The following is a 16,925-nucleotide window of genomic DNA, read 5'->3' on the forward strand; positions in this document are numbered from 1 at the left end:
CATATTGCATACAAAAATGGAGGATTCACGTCAACAGCCCAGAGTGACCATCATGCCAGGGCACTATTTCCAGGATTCATATTCCTAGCATAATGTGGTGCTCAGGGTTTGGGGAAAAAACCAACACCCCAAGTTCCCTAGCTATACCAACCTACCTGTGCAGACAGAGCTAGGTTGATGAAACAATGCTTTCATTAACCTAGCTACCATCACTCGAGGAGGTGGAGTGCCTACAGTTATGGAACAACAGCAAGCATCTACCCTACAGCTGTAGCACTATAGTGCCCATAGTGTAGCAACAGCCTTAGACCATGTATAAAGGAGATTGGGATCCAAGACTAGCATGGCCAGTGAAAAGAGAGGAACTGAGAGATGGGTAAGGAAAGGTAATTTACCCCCTCTGTGGTAGTTACACGGGGATCTACCAAGGCAATAAATGAGAGAAGGAAAAGAAGTTTTTCTTTCCATTTTAAATTAAATTATTCACTGTAAGTAATTTTTCTTACTTGTCAGGGCTTCTAGCATTGAGAATAACACTAATTCATTCACCCAACAAACATCACCCAGGAAGCCTCACACTTCCTCCCCACATCTCTGATCTGGAAAGACCACATCTAGGAGTGAGCCCTCTTTGTGTCCATTCTGAGACTGCAAAAGGATGCCACTAAAAACCTGATAATTATCTTAACTGATTTGTGTGACAAAAAGCTGTTTGGTGGCCAAAGACCAGGCAGGATTTGAGTGACCTAGTAACAAAAGGCTTCATATACTATTATCAGTCCTCAGAACCAGCCAGTTCACCTATCAGAAAATTCACTATAAATATATAATCTTTTTTTACTCTACAGTACAATAAAACTCAATGGGAGCTTTACCATAAATTCTGTTACACACACAGTTTTGGAACCCATCATTTTCACAGTTAAAAATGCCTACCTCGTATTCTGGTTCAAAACCAGCACAGCCAGAGATTTGTCCAGATACATTCCAAAGGAAAGGAATTCCTCCACAGAGAAGAATCAGCTATAACAAAACACATGCAATAGATTCAATTCATTCTGTGTTATCAAGGAGCAAAAGAGCCTGAAAAGGATGAGACCAATTTTGAAAAGTGACCTGGAATTTTTTTTAAACATCTTTTTGCTTCTTTACAATATATAAAGAACACCTGAAAGCTGGCCCCCTCCCCCGCTTTAACCTTGGACATCAGGAAGATCAAGTCAGGGTATGTCTTCACTGCCCGACGTATCGGCGGGTAGCAATCGATTGCTCGGGGATCGATATATCGTGTCTCATCTAGACACGATATATCGATCCCCGAACGCGCTTATATTGATTCCGGAACTCCACCAACCCGAACGGAGTTGCGGAATCGACAGGGGGAGCCGCGGACATCGATCCCGCGCTGTGAGGACGGTGAGTAATTCGATCTCAGATACTTCGATTTCAGCTACGTTATTCACGTAGCTGAAGTTGCGTATCTAAGATCGATCTTCCCTCGTAGTGTAGACCAGCCCTCAGACCTTCCTTGGTTTTGCTTGGGAAACGTTGGGACATCTCAGGGCATGTTTACTGTGGCCTCTACTACTTTAATTGAAGATTTGTGATACATCTTTAACAAAGGCTTCTTTATTCAGAATGACAACCAGTAAAGTTAACTAGCTGATAAAAAACAAAAACAGACTTTGAAATACACCTCTACCCCGATATAACGCTGTCCTCGGGAGCCAAAAAATCTTACTGTGTTATAGGTGAAACTGTGTTATAGCGAACTTGCTTTGATCCGCCGGAGTGCGCAGCCCCGCCCTCCCAGAGCACTGCTTTACCGCGTTATATCCGAATTCGTGTTATATCAGGTAGTGTTATATCAGGGTAAAAGTGTAGTCTGACTTACTTCCTTAGCTAGTGTGATATCACCTTGCACTAGATCTCAGAAACCAGAGCATCTTCCAGCCTGGATAGCAGAATTATTTATTTATTTATTTATTTAAAGAAAAACAACGTTCAGGCTGAAGTTTAGATATCATAAAAGATGGCAAAAGGACACAAGAAAAACTGTTTCTGCCCTTGCAAGTTGCCTCTAACCTTTTGCAGCCTCTAACACCGAGAATTCTAGTTATTGACTAAAGGTCATATAAAGACAAGTTGCTAATCCTCTTTGGTAGAAGATCATGAATAAAGTGAGATGAAAGGGGAAAAAAAAAAAAAAACCTAAAATCACTTACTGGTAATTCTGTTAGTTGCAGTCTCCTCTTCTATCATTCTACTACACAGGATTAATGGCCAGACAGTGCTGTAGTTTCATCTATTGGAAGAAAGGAGTCAAAGAGTTCTGAAACCCCATCTTGATTACATGAGTTTCAGCCAGAAAGCCTCCCTCTAGTCTAACTTCCAAAGTCAGTTTGTAAGACACCAAGAGAAATAACAGGCAAGCACCTTGTAAAGAGAGGAGGTGGGGGAAGGAGGGGAGAGAGGAAACTATGACAAACGTAATTACCAGTAAGTAATGTTCCTTTGTCATATGCCTCTCACTTCTCCCACCTAAGAAAGTGCATTACTGGACAGATAGTGTATGTAACAAGCAGTTGTCACAGGAGGTGCAGGGGGACTACCTTACCGTGTTGCTAGCTGTGCCCTGGAGCCAAAAGACAGCCTGAGAAGCAAAGAGGCCCAGTTAATGAGGTATATCAAGACACAGGATGATGACCACATTGCCACATATACCTAGGCAATGAATACTCAATGCCCATAAAGAGGAGACTTTTCTAGCCAAGTAGCACCTGATAAATCCAAGCCAAGCCCACCAACCTAGTCATATGCTGCAAGAATGCAGCTTAAAGCACAAAAAGCAACACTGGCATTACCTGCAGCCTTTAAAACCCTCAAAACAGAGACAGCTGTTTAGATTTTCTAAATTCCTGAGAATTATTAAGATTACTTGAGAACATACTTAACAAAACACAGCCTATTGTCCAAAGGGCATACCGGGTTCAGACAGATGAAGAACAATAGGTTCACTCACATGGAACTGGGTGTTCACTTTGGGGACAAACAGCAAGCTAACAATAAAACTTTCTGGAAAGAACAGAGGGTGAAGGAGAAGGGATGATTAAAGATGAACTCACTCCCTCATCATTGTGAGATTGTTGCAACAAAGAAAGTATCTTAAAGGACAGAAGTCTGCCCTAAAGCGTCAAAGAATTTCATATCCTAGCCTGTTAATGAAGATCAAGTGATATTGAGGGATCCCAAGATGAATCATTAGTCTTTAAGACACACTAATATTGACAGAAGGAACTCTCAGAATGATAGAAATGCAGGTCTGTCTAGAGGGAATTCAAAAAGTCATCTAACGTAGGCTCCTGTGCTGAAGCAGGACCAAGTAAACCTAAACCATCCCTGACAGGTGTTTGTCCAACCTGTTCTTAAAAACCTTCAGTGATGGGGATTCCACAATGTCCCTTGGAAGCTTATTCCAGAGCTTAACTATCCTTATCAATAGAGACATTTTCTTAATATCAAACCTAAATCTCCTTTGTTCCAGATTAAACCAATTGCTTTTTATCCTACCCTCAATGGACATGGAAAACAATTGATCACAGTCCTCTTTATAACGGTCCTTAACCTATTTGAAAACTTATTAGATACCCCCTCAGTCTCTGTTCCTCAAGACTAAACCACACTGCTTTTTACCCTTCCTCATAGGTCATAGAATCAAAGAAGATTAGGGTTGGAAGAGACCTCAGGAGGTCATCTAGTCCAACCCCCTGCTCAAAGCAGGACCAACACCAACTAAATCATTCCAGCCAGGACTTTGTCAAGCCAGGCCTTAAAAACCTCTAAGGATGGTGATTCCACCACCTCCCTAGGCAACCCATTCCAGTGGGGTCAGGTTTTCTAAACTTTTTTTTTTTGCGCTCTCTTCCGGGTTCTTTCCAATTTGTCCACATTCTTCCCTCACGTGTGGTGTCCAGAACTCAACACAGTACTCCAGAGGAAGCCAGCTAGAGCAGAACTACCACCTTCCATGTCTTACACATGCCTGTTAATACACCCCAGAATGACACCAGTCTTTTTTGCAATTGCACATTGTTGACTCATATTCAATTTGCGGTCCATTCTAACCCCCAGATCCTTTTCAGCACTACTATCATCTAGTCAGTTATTCCCTGAAGTGGGACTTACCAGAACTGCAGCTCTGGACTTTGTGGATGCAAAGATGCTACCACAGAGCTGTATTAGCTATGGCAACAAGCTGCAAGCTGAGGCAAGATAAAATAGTTACTAACCTTTCATAACTGTTGTTCTTCCAGAGATTTTTCCCTCAGAGGTATCTGTTGGTCCAGCTCTAGCAGCCTTTGAGTTGTGCAGTTATGCACTGGTATAAAAAGCACCACCAGCCCCATGACTCCTTGCCGCGTTCCCTCTTGCCGGTAATTTCAACAGAGAGGTAGGAGGGTCAGTTCTGGAATGAACATGAGCAGCAAATCTCGAAGAACAGTTACGAAAGGTTAGTAACTTTTTTTTTAATTTCGAGTGCTTGCTCGTGTCCATTCCATACTAGGTAATTCACAAGCAGTACCCCTCAAGGTAGACTTGGAGTTCATGGACATGCTGACTGCAATACTGCTCTCCTGAAACTGACATCATCACAGATCTGTTGGATGATGGAGTAGCAGGAAGCAAAGGTATGAACCAACAGCCAGGTAGCAGCTCTGCAGATGTCCTGGATTGGTATCTGTGTGATGAATGCTGCCTAGAAAGCCTGATCACTATGGCCAGAAGCAGAACCTTCACCTGTCTGTAGCAAGTTTGGATACAGGCAGTTACCCAGGATGAAATTTTTTTGGGTTGAGACAGATAGCCTTCTCATCCTTTCTGCTACTGCTACAAAGAGTTGTGTGGACTTGCTGAAGGGCTTAGTTCTCTCACTATAGACTGTGAGGGCCCACCTAACATCCAATGTTCCCCAGTAATATTGTGAAGTTTTGGAAAGAAGACAGGTAGAAAAATGTCCTGGTTGTTGTGGAATTGCGACACCACTTTTGGTAGGAAGGCCAGATGGGGACACAGCTGGATCATGTCCTTGAAGAGCACCATATAAGGGAGTTCTGACATAAGGCTTAATCTCAGAGACCTTTCTCGCTGAGATGATCGCTATCTGGAAGGTGACCTTCCAAGAGAGAAGCAGTATGGGACATGATACTAATGGCTTGAAGGGAGGCCCTGTGAGTCCCATGGCGGGGGGTTGGTTCACGAACCTAAGGGTAAAGTCTTTCCAGCCCCTTGAGAAACTTGACCGTCATCTCATGGAAGAACACTGATCTGCCATTCACAGGCAGGTGAAAGGCTGAGATGGCTGCCAAGTGAACCCTAACAGATGAGAGAGCCAGATCCTGATGCTTCAGGTGGAGCAGGTAGTCCAAGATAGACTGCAGAGAAGACTGGAACGGAGAAAGATTCTGTTCAGAGGCCCAACAAGTGAAACGTTTCCACTGGGCCAGCCTGGAGGAAGGCTTTCTACTACCTAGCAAGACCTGTCGAACCTGATCTGAACAGGCCTGTTCCTCAGGCTTCAGCCACACAATCACCATCCAGTCAGGTGAAGGAAGGCGAGGTGAGGTTTGGGTGAAGCAACTAGCCATGGTCTTGTGAAATCAAGTCCGGGAGGAGTGGAAGCAAGAGTGGCTCTGCCACTGAGAGGTTCAGAAGTACACTGAACCAATGCTGGGACGGCCATGCCGATGCTATCAGGATAACCTTCGCCTTGTCCTGTTTGATGATTAGGAGGACCTTATGAATCAAGGTGATCGGTGGGAAAGCGTACAGTAAGTGATCTGCCCATGAAAGCAGGAAGGCATTGGAGAGGGAACCCAGGCTGTGCCCATGCAGCCAACAGAACTGATGGCATTTCCTGTTCTGTATGGTGGCAAACAGGTCCACCTGGGGAGGCTCCTACCTCTGGAAGATGATACTGACAAGGTGGGCTCCCCATCCCAGGTCTGACACATCCGAGACTAGGGTTATCGACAGTACAGGGGCAGCAAAAGGTACCACTTCCATTACGAATCCTGGGTCTCCCCACCATGTCAGCGAAGGCCGGAGGCAGAACTGTGAGTAGAATCCAGGTGGTGTCTGCTCAGGGAGTAGACCGATACCAGCCATATCTGGAGGGGTATGAGGCACAACCTTGCATACTGCACGAGGCAGGTACATGCCATCATGTGTCTAAACAGTTTGAGGCAAAACTGAGCGGTCGTTATTGGTGGGATCATGACCTCAGAAATCAGGTGTGATATAGCTTCCGGTAGGGAGGCTTTGGCCTGGGTCAAGTCGAGCACTGCCCCAAAGAACTCTATTCTCTGAACTGGGACTAGAATTGACTTCTGTTGACTTTCTTGAAATATTTGTTGAAGTGAGGCAGGTCCAGGATAGGTTGTAGATTTCCCCTCTCCCTCACCCCCCAGCCTTCAGGATTAGGAAATATCGGGAGTAAAAACCCCGTCTCGCTCAAGTCCTGAGGAACCACACATATAGGAGGGATTGGCATCTCCTAGACAAGAAGCAGCTTGAGAGAGTCATCCCTGAAGAGGGACAGGGTGCAGGGCAGGAGGGAGGGGTGGATGAAAACTGGAGAGCGTAACTGACAGTTACTGTACTCAGTACCCAATGGTCTGATGTTATATCTAACCACACTGGGTTGAAAGGTGACAGGCAGTCCAAAAATAAAAGGGAAGGTGGATCTGGAGTCAAGACTGGCATATCGCCCTCAGACATACCTTGAAAATGCCTGCCTGGCCCTGCTGGGATATCTATGAGAGCTCGTTTGGGAGGTTGTGGTAGGAGGGGGTGTTGGCGCCACTTATAACCCTTTCCTTTTCTTTTGTAGGGCTCCTATTTGGGAGACACTGCAAACCTGAGAGGCTACTGGGGCCTAAAGTGCTTCCTGGAAGCTGCAGGTGCATAAAGGCCCAAAGAGAGAAAGGTGGCCCTCCAGTCCTTGAGGCTGTGGAACTTTGAGTCTGTCTATTCAGAGAACAGGGAGGTGCCCTCAAAGGGGAGGTCCTGAATGGACTGCTGCACTTCAAGAGGGAGGCCACATGATTGCTGATGACTGCTGATACTATAGTACTGGCTGCTGAGTCAGCCACATACCGAGCTGCCTGGAGAGAAGTCCTGGACACAGTCTAGATCTCCTCTAGAATGGCTGTGAACAACTCCTGCCTTGACTCCTATGGCAGAGTCTCCTTAAATTTGAACAATGAGTCCCACAGATTAAATCTGTACCTTCGCAGCAGGGCCTGCTGGTTGGAGATATGTAACTAAAGGTTGATTGTCGAAACCATACATCGAAACAGGCCCAGTCTCCTGGACGCTATTTTTGTGGGTAGCATTCAACTGCCCGTCTGTCCCACTCATTCACTGCCAACACTACCAGAGACCCCAGTGGGCAGCAAGGGGGGTGAGTAAAGGTACTCAAACCCACTGGTTGGGACATAGTATTTCTTTTCCGCCTTTTTTGAGGCAAGGCCACTCTGGAGGGAGCAGCTGCAGCCAGGATGCTGATTAGGCTGTGTGCTGACTCCTTAAGCTTCTCAACTTCCAGGCCCAAATTCGCAGTGACCCTTTTCAGGAACTCCTGGTGAGCCCTGATGTCATCCTGCAGGAGTGGGTTACTAGGGCCTGCAACTGCCTCGCCGGGGATGACAAGGAGGCGGCCTGTGCCAGAGGGTGGGCTCCCTCCTACTCATCCACCTTCCACCAGAGCCATTGGGGCCATTTACCAGGGTCGGTACTGAAATCAGGGTCCAATATCAGACAGGAAGAGAGAGTAGCTCACCTTTCTGACACCACTCAGTATGAGCACTGGGAAGGGGGGCCCAGTACCAGGGGAAACCCTGAAGGATTCCAATACTGCCACTGTATTAGCCAGTGGCCCAGTGGCCACGCACCAGCAAGAGGGCTGGTACCGAAGTCTGGCATGTAGGCTGTGTACCAGTAGGTTTTGGGTGCAGCCAAGGATTCCCCTTCAGACTCAGAAGAAGATTCTTCCCCTGGAGATCACAGCAGTGCCAAACCTACTTCTATCTCCGGGCATGCTGGGGAACCAGGGACAGGCCAGTGACTGGTCCATCGGGACCATGGAGGACTTGCCTCTGGATGGTGCCACATGGAGCTTGTCGACCCTTGCTCCTTTCTGTCCCTGGTTGTCTTGGCTGATGAGGGTCCTTGAGGGGCCAGCAGGATCAGGAGTGACAGCAGGTACTTTGCTGCTTGGAAAGCCTCTGGGATTGAAGGAACCAGCAGACATCTGATCCCACAGCTGCTCCCGGAAGTCGGTGGCCGGTCCCATACTGGACTCAACACTCTAGACAGAGTTGGCAATGCCATCAGAGACTTGGGGGAGGACGAGTGGCCCGATGCGGGTCTCACTATGCTTGTCCCTCCTCTGCCCTAGAGGATGCTCTCTCTTGGTGAGTTGTTTCTTATGCCTCTTCCTCTGCACCAGGAATAGAGAGCGGTGCTGGGGAGCACTCCACGTGGATGTTGAGGTTCTTGGTGCTGATTCAGAGCAGCACGGCTCTGAGGCTGATCTAAGGACCACCTTCATAAGAATGGCTTTCAGCCAAATGTCCCTATCCTTTCTCATGTGGGTTTTGAAGTCTCTGCAGGTCTGGCACTTCTCTTTAATGTGAGACAGTTTAGGCAACTAGGGTGCAGGTCATCAACTGGCATCACCCTGCCACAGGAGGTACACGGATTGAAGCTCAGGGATCAGAGCATGCCCAGCCCCCTGGGTGACAAATCCCTCAACAACAGGGAAAACTACTAACACCACCATATACTCTGACTCTAAGAACTATACGTTAACTACAATAACTATACAAAATATGTACAGAGAAAGTCCAACCACTGGGAAAGAAGCCTTGCTACAGCAAGAGGGGCTGTTCCAGCAACCGTCCTGGGTGGTAAGAAGGAACTGAGAAGGTGTGAGGCCGGAGGCACTCTTTGCATGCGACTCCAGAGAGTGCTAGAGCCGGGCCAATGGATACCACCGAGGGAAAAATCTCCAGCAACTGTGCACATGGAGCGCACAAACATAGCATGGAATAGACATGAGCAAGCATTCAAAGAAGTTGATAGCAGGCAGGCAGATTGATAGAGCTGTAGGTGTGCCTTTTGTGGCAGCCCATGATTCCAAGCATGAGGGAAGACTGAACACGCCAACATCCCTTAGGTGGGCTCATGACCATCATGTTTCTTCTGGGGTGTTACTTCTGAGGATTGGGGAAGGTTGGACATACCAGCATGCCTCTGACCAGTGGGATTCACAATATGTGAATAGCAGACCCCAGCTTGGAGCCCCTGATTTGGGGCACTGCTCAACTGAAGAGCTACGAGCTCTGCTTTCCACACACTCTCACTGATTTAATGCAGTGTGACAGCCTTGTGTTTTTCCATTAGCCCCGGTCTACATTAAGGGGTTAGGAAGAATTTAGCCGCATTAGGTCTATTTTAAAATAAATGTGTCCACACAACCAACCCCGTTCCGTCGACTTAAAGGGTTCTTAAAATCGACTTCTGTATGCCTTCCTGGCGAGGGGAGTAGCACTAAAATTGACCTTGCTGGGTCAAATTTGGGGTAGTGCGGACCAAATCGACAGTACTGGCCTCCGGGAGCTATCCCAGAGTGCTCCACTGTGACTGCTCTGGACAGCACTTTGAACTCCGATGCACTAGCCAGGTACACAGGAAAAGTCCCAGGAACTTTTGAATTTCATTTCCTGTTTGGTCAGCATGGTGAACTCAGCAGCACTGGTGACCATGCAGTTGCACCAGAAGCGTAGAACACAGAATGTTTCTATGCTCCCCCTATCATCTCTGTCCCTGAGGTTATTGCAGATTAGAAGGCGAAAAAAATGCACTTGTGATAACATGTTTTCTGAGCTCATGCAGTCCTCCCACACTGATAGGGCACAGCTTAATGCATGGAGGCATTCAGTGGCAGAGGCCAGGAAAGAATTAAGCGAGTGCGAAGAGTGGAGGCAGGACGCGATGCTGAGGCTAATGAGGGAGCAAACGGACATGATGAACCATCTGTTGGAGCTGCAGGAAAGCCAGCAAGAGCACAGATCCCCGCTGCGTTCACTGTATAACCACCTACCCTCCTCCCTATGTTCCATAGCCTCCTCACCTAGACGCACAAGAACACGGGAAGGGGGAGGCTCTGGGCACCCAGCCATTCCACCCCAGAGGATGGCCCAAGCACCAGAAGACTGCCATTCAAACAGTTTGATTTTTAATGTGGCTACAATAAGCAATGTGGCCTTGTCCTTCCCTCTTCCCCCACCCCACCTGGGCTCCCTTATCTGTTATCTCTTTTTTTTTTAATTAAGAAAGAAAGAATGCATGGTTTCAAAACAATAGTTACTTTATTTCGAAGGGGGGAAGATGGTTGGCTTACAGGGAATTAAAATCAACGAAGGGGGCAGGTTTGCATCAAGGAGAAACACACACAACTGTCACACCAAAGCCTGGCTAGTCATGAAACTGGTTTTCAAAGCCTCTCTAATGCACAGCACTCCTTGCTGTGCTCTTCTAATCGCCCTGGTGTTTGGCTGCTCAAAATCGGACGCTAGGCGACTTGCCTCAACCTCCCACCCCACCATAAACATCTCCCCCTCTCACAGATATTACTGAGCAGACAGTAAGCTGCAATAACAATGGGAATGATGGTTGCGCTGAGGTTTGACCTAGTCAGCAAACAGGACCAGCAAGCTTTTAAATGTCCAAAGGCACATTCTACCAGCATTCTGCACTTGCTCAGCCTATACCTGAACTGCTCCTTACTACTGTCCAGGCTTCATGAGCCATGGGAGCAAGGGGTAGGCTGGGGTAGGTGCGACTGCGCAGTGCTGCCGGATGGGAGAGCAGCCTGAGGCAGAAGCCTCCAGGTCACATGATATTCCAGGCAGGACTGAATCTCCATGAGATGAAATTTAAAGAAGAGAAAGACCTGGAGCCTCTGGCTCCCATTCAGTGCTCTAAGAGGAGGATAGCCATGTCTGTCCAGGCACCCCTGATCGAGCTCACCGAGGTCTGCCAGGAGCACCCAGGAGACGTATGGTGATGGTGAGCTCAGCAGGCTCCATGCTTGCCGTGGTATGGCATCTGCATGGGTAACCCAGGAAAAAAAGGCACGAAATGTTCGTCTGCTGTTGCTTTCACAGAGGGAGCGAGCGAGGGCAGGGGAGAGGCAGGGGAGAAGGGGGCCTGACGACATGTACCCAAAACCACCTGTGACAATATTTTTGCCCCATCAGGCATTGGGGGCTTAACCCAGAATTCCAGTGGGCAGCGGGGACTGCGGAAACTGTGGGATAGCTATCCACAGTGCACCGCTCTGTAAGTCAATGCTAGCCACAGTAGTGAGGATGCACTCCGCAGACTTCATGCGCTTAGTGTGAATATACACAATCGACTGTATAAAATCGATTTCTAAAAATCAACTTCTATAAAATTGACCTAATTTCATAGTGTAGACATACCCTTAGTGTCCATACAAGACAAAGAAAGAGGGACAGAGACTAAAAAGAGGAGATGAAGTGAAGCCTCCAACTTTCTGCATAGAGAACACAAAACTGGAGAGGGGATGTTCTGACTGAGGCTAATGTTATCAGGATGAGGTTCAAAATTCCTTGCTTTTTTGCTTCTAGTAGGTGGTACCATGATATCATCCGTCCACTAATCCACTAATGTAGGATGCGAAAAAAGAGATGACAGTTTAACAAATAATTTTTTCCATTTTTTCCATTCTTGTTTTCAAAATTAGGCTATTTTAAATTTAAATAAAAAAATCTAACCAGGTCTGTAGTTGTCCAAAAAAAGGGGTTTTATGTCAAAACAATTTTACAATCTGCTGGAAAAATCCTAACTCACATACCACGAACCTGAGTGTTATATCAAGAACTGTAAAATACATGTATACACACAAACACAAAATGCAACTTGAAGCTCATGAAAAGCACTGAAGAAATCCAAGTTAAGATGGAACTTACTTTCTTACCTCTGCTCCCTTGTGTGTATGTTTTACAATAGTCTAATTATATGATCTTATACTATTTCAAGCTGATGCTCTTTTCCCAATCTTGTTTTATAATTGATCAGCTTTACATTATCACATAACGGTTCATGATCATAACTGTGCAGTATAACTTTAATGACAGATCTGTCATGTAAGTTGTTTTCCACAACTTGCTTTGGAAACAGTTACACTTCTGAAGGGTGTTTGCACTTCATGGTTATTTTTCTAACTTCTAATTAAAATTATTGTGAAAACGAAAATCCCACCCCATAAAACTGACATTAAAATGCAGATATGTTTCTAGCTTAACTGTTAATATTATTGTAAAGGAGTGTTTTAAAGTACAGAACACAATAGGAACAGTAAAATATACTAAAAATATACACTAATTTACATAAATATTAAGGTGCTTAACGTTGTAGATACAGAACTTTAATTGATACTGCATATAAAAACTAATAATGTCTTATCACATTTTATTATAATGCATTTATATGTTGCTTACATTTTACTGGATACACCTCTACCCCGCCACAACGTGACCCAATATAACACAGGCTCGCATATAGTGCGGTAGCAGCAGGGCTCTGGCGGTGCTTTAGAGGGGAGCCCCGGGCCCTTTAAATCACCGCTGGAGCCCTGCTGCCCCAGGGCTGTGGCTGTGGGGCTCCGACAGCGCTTTAAAGGGTCCGGTGCTCCAGCTGCTGTGGGGAGCCCCGGGTCCTTTAAATCACTGCCGGAGCCCTACCGCCACTACCCTGGGGTTGCAGCAGCAGGGCTCAGCCGGCGATTTAAAGGGCCCGGGCTCCCCACAGCAGCCGGAGCCCCAGGCTCTTTAAATCACCACTGCAACCCTGCCACCGCTACCCTGATATAATGGCATTTCACCTATAACACAGTAGGGATTTTTGGCTCCCCATGATCACGTTATAGCGGGGTAGAATTGTATTTTGTTCTGTGTATCATTCGCTACTTTCCCACCATAGCAGACAGCTAAGTTCCCTGTAAGCTGCATGGCCGCGCAGCAACCTATTTAGGCACTCAGGGAATCAGCCCGGGGACCTGCCATGGCCAGGGACCAGATGGAGGAGGGGTGCCCCTCTTGCAGCCCCAACCTAGACCGGTCCCCAACTCTGCTGCAGCCTGGACCCAGCTGCGGTGGCATGGATTCAGGCACTGCCCAGCCCAGCCCCAGGCACAGCTGGGGTGGCGCAGACCCAGGCACCCCTCCCACAGCCCAAACCCAGCCTCAACTCGACTTGCTGGGACCAGGGAAGAAGGAGTGCCTATCCTGATGCCCCAGCAACGGAGCTGCCACGGCAGGGAGAGGCACCTTTCTCCCAGCCTAGGGGTTGCTGTGGGGAGAGAGAGAACTGAGAGGAGTTCTCTCTCCCCGCCATAGCCCAGGAGCACACTCTTACACCCCAGGCCCCACCCCAGAGCCCACACCCTCAGCTGGAGCCCTCACACCCCTGGACCTCAACCCTCTGCCCCAGCCCTGAGCCCCCTCCCACACTCTGAACCCCTCGGCTCTACCCCACCACATGAATTTTGTTATGTGCACCAATATGAAGGTGATGTATGACACATCACCTCCATATTGGTGCACGTAACAAAATTCACTCCGCACATGGGTGGGAAAAATTAGAAGGAACACTGGCAGACAGTACTACAAAATGCTACCCATATGAAAACTTACAGTGTTTTCTTTACACACTTAAGAAATAGATCATGTAATTGAAGACTTAAATAGCGCACCCACACAAGGGGACACAACTATGGTTGCAGATTCAAATTTTCGCATTATATTTTCTAGGTTTTTTTGGTATATTTTTTTTAAAAGGAAAAACAATCAATACAAATGCACACATACTGTCCGGGAAAAGAAAAGAGGAACAATGCAAAATTATAACGTAAGATAGCCAAGTCTAGCAGGCTTATAAATTCTGCTGATGATGAATTACTACCAGATGAATGTGGTAATTGTCTGCATGCTGTCCTAGCAAGGAAACTACCCAGGGCAATTTACTCTAAATCCGTAGATATCCACTTTATATCCGTGGATATTTGCAGACCACTTTTGTAGATCGCGGATGAAGGCAGATCCAAATTTTATATCTAAAGCCCAGCAAATCCTCTGATATCCACTTTATATCTGCAGATATCTTCATCCATTGAAGCAGATATCCATGTATTATTTCTATGGGTTAGGGATCAGAAGCAGATACAAATTTTGTATCTGCACATGGTTCTGTGTCAGCACAGTAGCTTTCTTGTTAACAGAGAAGTAATGTACTGCTATGTTCACACTGACTAAATAATTTTTTTTTGACAATTAGATAGCAATCTTGGTGTAAAAACTCACTTTTTTGGCAGTGACGACATAACCAAAAGCTGGAAACCTTACTAAAGACTGCACTCATGGTATGAGGCTTATAAGGCACGTAACAGCATTTACCCTGGAGCTATATTTGAAGGATTAAATATAAAGTATTTTACATTCAGATCGAATGAAAAGTATTGTATAAATTATAGAGCAGCTATGGTACTTACAGTGCCCTCTAGCTCTGAATACAGGCCCGACCAAAAACTGAAAGTACTTTTGTCCAGTTGATACAAACGAGATTTTTCAAAGGTTTCCGAATCCATGATCTGTCCTAATTCCCATGGGACATGTGTTGTTGTTCTATATACCTTCCTCTGAAAGAGAGAAAGACATACTAAAATTAACACATTGGGGAAGAGTCAAAATGGCTTTTGTAAATGGATATCATGTCTCACCAATCTATTAGAATTCTCTGAGGGGGATCAACAAACAGGAGGAGTAGGGTGACTTGAACTTTCAGAAAGCCTTTGACAAGGTCCCTCACCAAAGGCTCTGAAGCAAATAACCAGTCATGGGATAAGAGGAAAGGTCCTCTCATAGATCAGTAGCTTGTTAAAATACAGGAAACAAATGGTAGGAATAAACTGTCAATTTTCACAATAGAGAGAGGCAGATAGAGGGATCCCCCAAAGATCTGTACTGGGACCTGTGTATTCGTAAATGATCTGGAAAAAAGTGTAAACAGTGAGGGGGCAAAGTCTGAAGGCAATTCAAAATTACTCATGATAGTTAAGTCCAAAGCAGACTGCAAGGGATTACAAAGGCATCTCACAAAATTGAGTGGGCATGATAGATACAAAATGTGGGGTCTAAATTAGCTGTTACCACTCAACAAAGAGATCTTGGAATCATTGTGGATAGTTTCCTGACAACAGCTGCTCAATATGCAGCAGCAGCCAAAAAAGCAAACAGAATGTTAGAAACAGGAAAGGGATAGATAAAAAGAGAGAAAATATAATAATGCCACTCTATAAAACCATGGTACACCCGTACTTTGAATACTGCATGCTGTCGTGGTCACCCCTCTCAAAAAAGATACATTTGAATTAGAGATGACTGCAGGGGAGATAAAATCATGAGTGGTATACAGAGAGTGAATGAGGAAGTGTTATTTAACATAACACACAAACCAAGGAGGGGGTGGGTCACCCTAAAGAATTAATATGCCACAGATTTAGAACAAACATAAGTACTTCTTCACACAACACAGTTAACCTGTGGAACTTGTTGCCAGGGAACATTGTAAAGCCAAAAAGTACAAATGGGTTAAACAAAGCATTAGATAAATTCATGGAGAATATATCTAGCAATGGCTAAAAGTGAAAATGATCAGGGTTGCAACCCCATGCTCTGGGCATCCCTACCTCTGACTGCCGGAATCTGGGACTGGACAACGGATGATGGATCACTGGACAAATTGCCTTATTCCGTTCACTCTCTCTGAAGCAACTGGCTCTGGCCACTGTCAGAAGACAGCATACTGGGTTAGACAGACCATTGGTCTGACCCAATATGGCCATTCTTATGCTCTAATAAAATTCTACATTAGATTTGTTATTATAATTTCAGTAAAGATGAAACAATGTCCAGTACTAGGTTTGTGTGATTCTTTATGTATCAAAGCTACATGGCAACAGAATCTCTAGACTAACTGTTGTTCTCAAAATCCTGTCAAATGACAAATGTAAAGTCGGAGTGATTTATTATTTCAGAGACCAAAAGCTGACATTGGAGTTGCTTGTTTATTTATTTCTCTTATTTTAAGATATGTTAAAAAGCGGTTTATGAAGATCCCAGGAATGCTCCGTCTCACAGAGCATGACACGGGGAGCCATGGTGATGACTGAGCAGAATCTAGGTAGAGGATCACATTCTACCCAGCAATTCCACTGACTTCCCCAGCAGAACCACGCATGCAGGCAAGGCCTAAGCAAGGCCCTACGCCAGGGCTTTAACATCACACTGGGGAAGAGTAATGTTAGAGCTCCGGGTCCCGCATTCCCACCTGCCACCACATGCTCGGAGCTTCGCGGGCTTCCCGTGTGCTCCCCGCTCCCCCCTCCAGAACCGCCGCCGCTTCCTCGGCCCCTGCGCGCCCCACTCGGCAAGGCACGAGGCGGACAGACGCGGCCGGTGTTCCAGGCGGCCCCGGAGGGGCTTCACCGCCCGCTCTGCCCAGCGCCAGCCGCCCGGTGCTCCGAGCCAGGGCCCTTCCCGCACCTGCCGACGCGCCAGGAAGGCCTCCCACAGGTACACGGCCCAGGAGAAGAGCAGCACGGAGCAGAAGATCCGCTTCTCCACGGGCAGCTCAGCCCAGAGCTCCGCCAGCAACGGCAACGCCATGGCGGAACGCGCCGCCCGCAACCGCCTCGTGTCCTTGCCGACTTCCGGCCCGGCGCCACGGCAAAACCCTCCCCTCCCTCCACTCCGGCTTCCGGTCCGGCGTCTCTGCAA

The 16,925-nt window shown here is 46.6% G+C and overlaps 1 protein-coding gene across 2 annotated transcripts in view; it reads right to left on the reverse strand.

Moving 5' to 3' along the window:
- Positions 1 to 16,874, reverse strand: part of ZMPSTE24 (zinc metallopeptidase STE24) — an 88,841-nt gene extending 71,967 nt beyond the window's left edge. Inside the window, exons 1-3 of one of the 2 annotated variants that reach the window (XM_050932345.1) lie at positions 16,692 to 16,874; positions 14,639 to 14,785; positions 937 to 1,023 (exon numbers count right to left, since the gene is read on the reverse strand). In XM_050932345.1, coding sequence (XP_050788302.1) covers positions 937 to 1,023; positions 14,639 to 14,785; positions 16,692 to 16,814 — 357 coding nt within the window. In that variant the 5' untranslated portion in view covers positions 16,815 to 16,874. The remainder of the gene's footprint in view (positions 1 to 936; positions 1,024 to 14,638; positions 14,786 to 16,691) is intronic. The other variant, XM_050932344.1, reaches the window with a different exon arrangement.
- Between the last annotated feature and the right edge of the window lie 51 nt (positions 16,875 to 16,925).

The sequence above is a fragment of the Gopherus flavomarginatus genome, chromosome 22 (assembly GCF_025201925.1).
Source record: "Gopherus flavomarginatus isolate rGopFla2 chromosome 22, rGopFla2.mat.asm, whole genome shotgun sequence".
Taxonomy (NCBI): domain Eukaryota; kingdom Metazoa; phylum Chordata; order Testudines; family Testudinidae; genus Gopherus; species Gopherus flavomarginatus.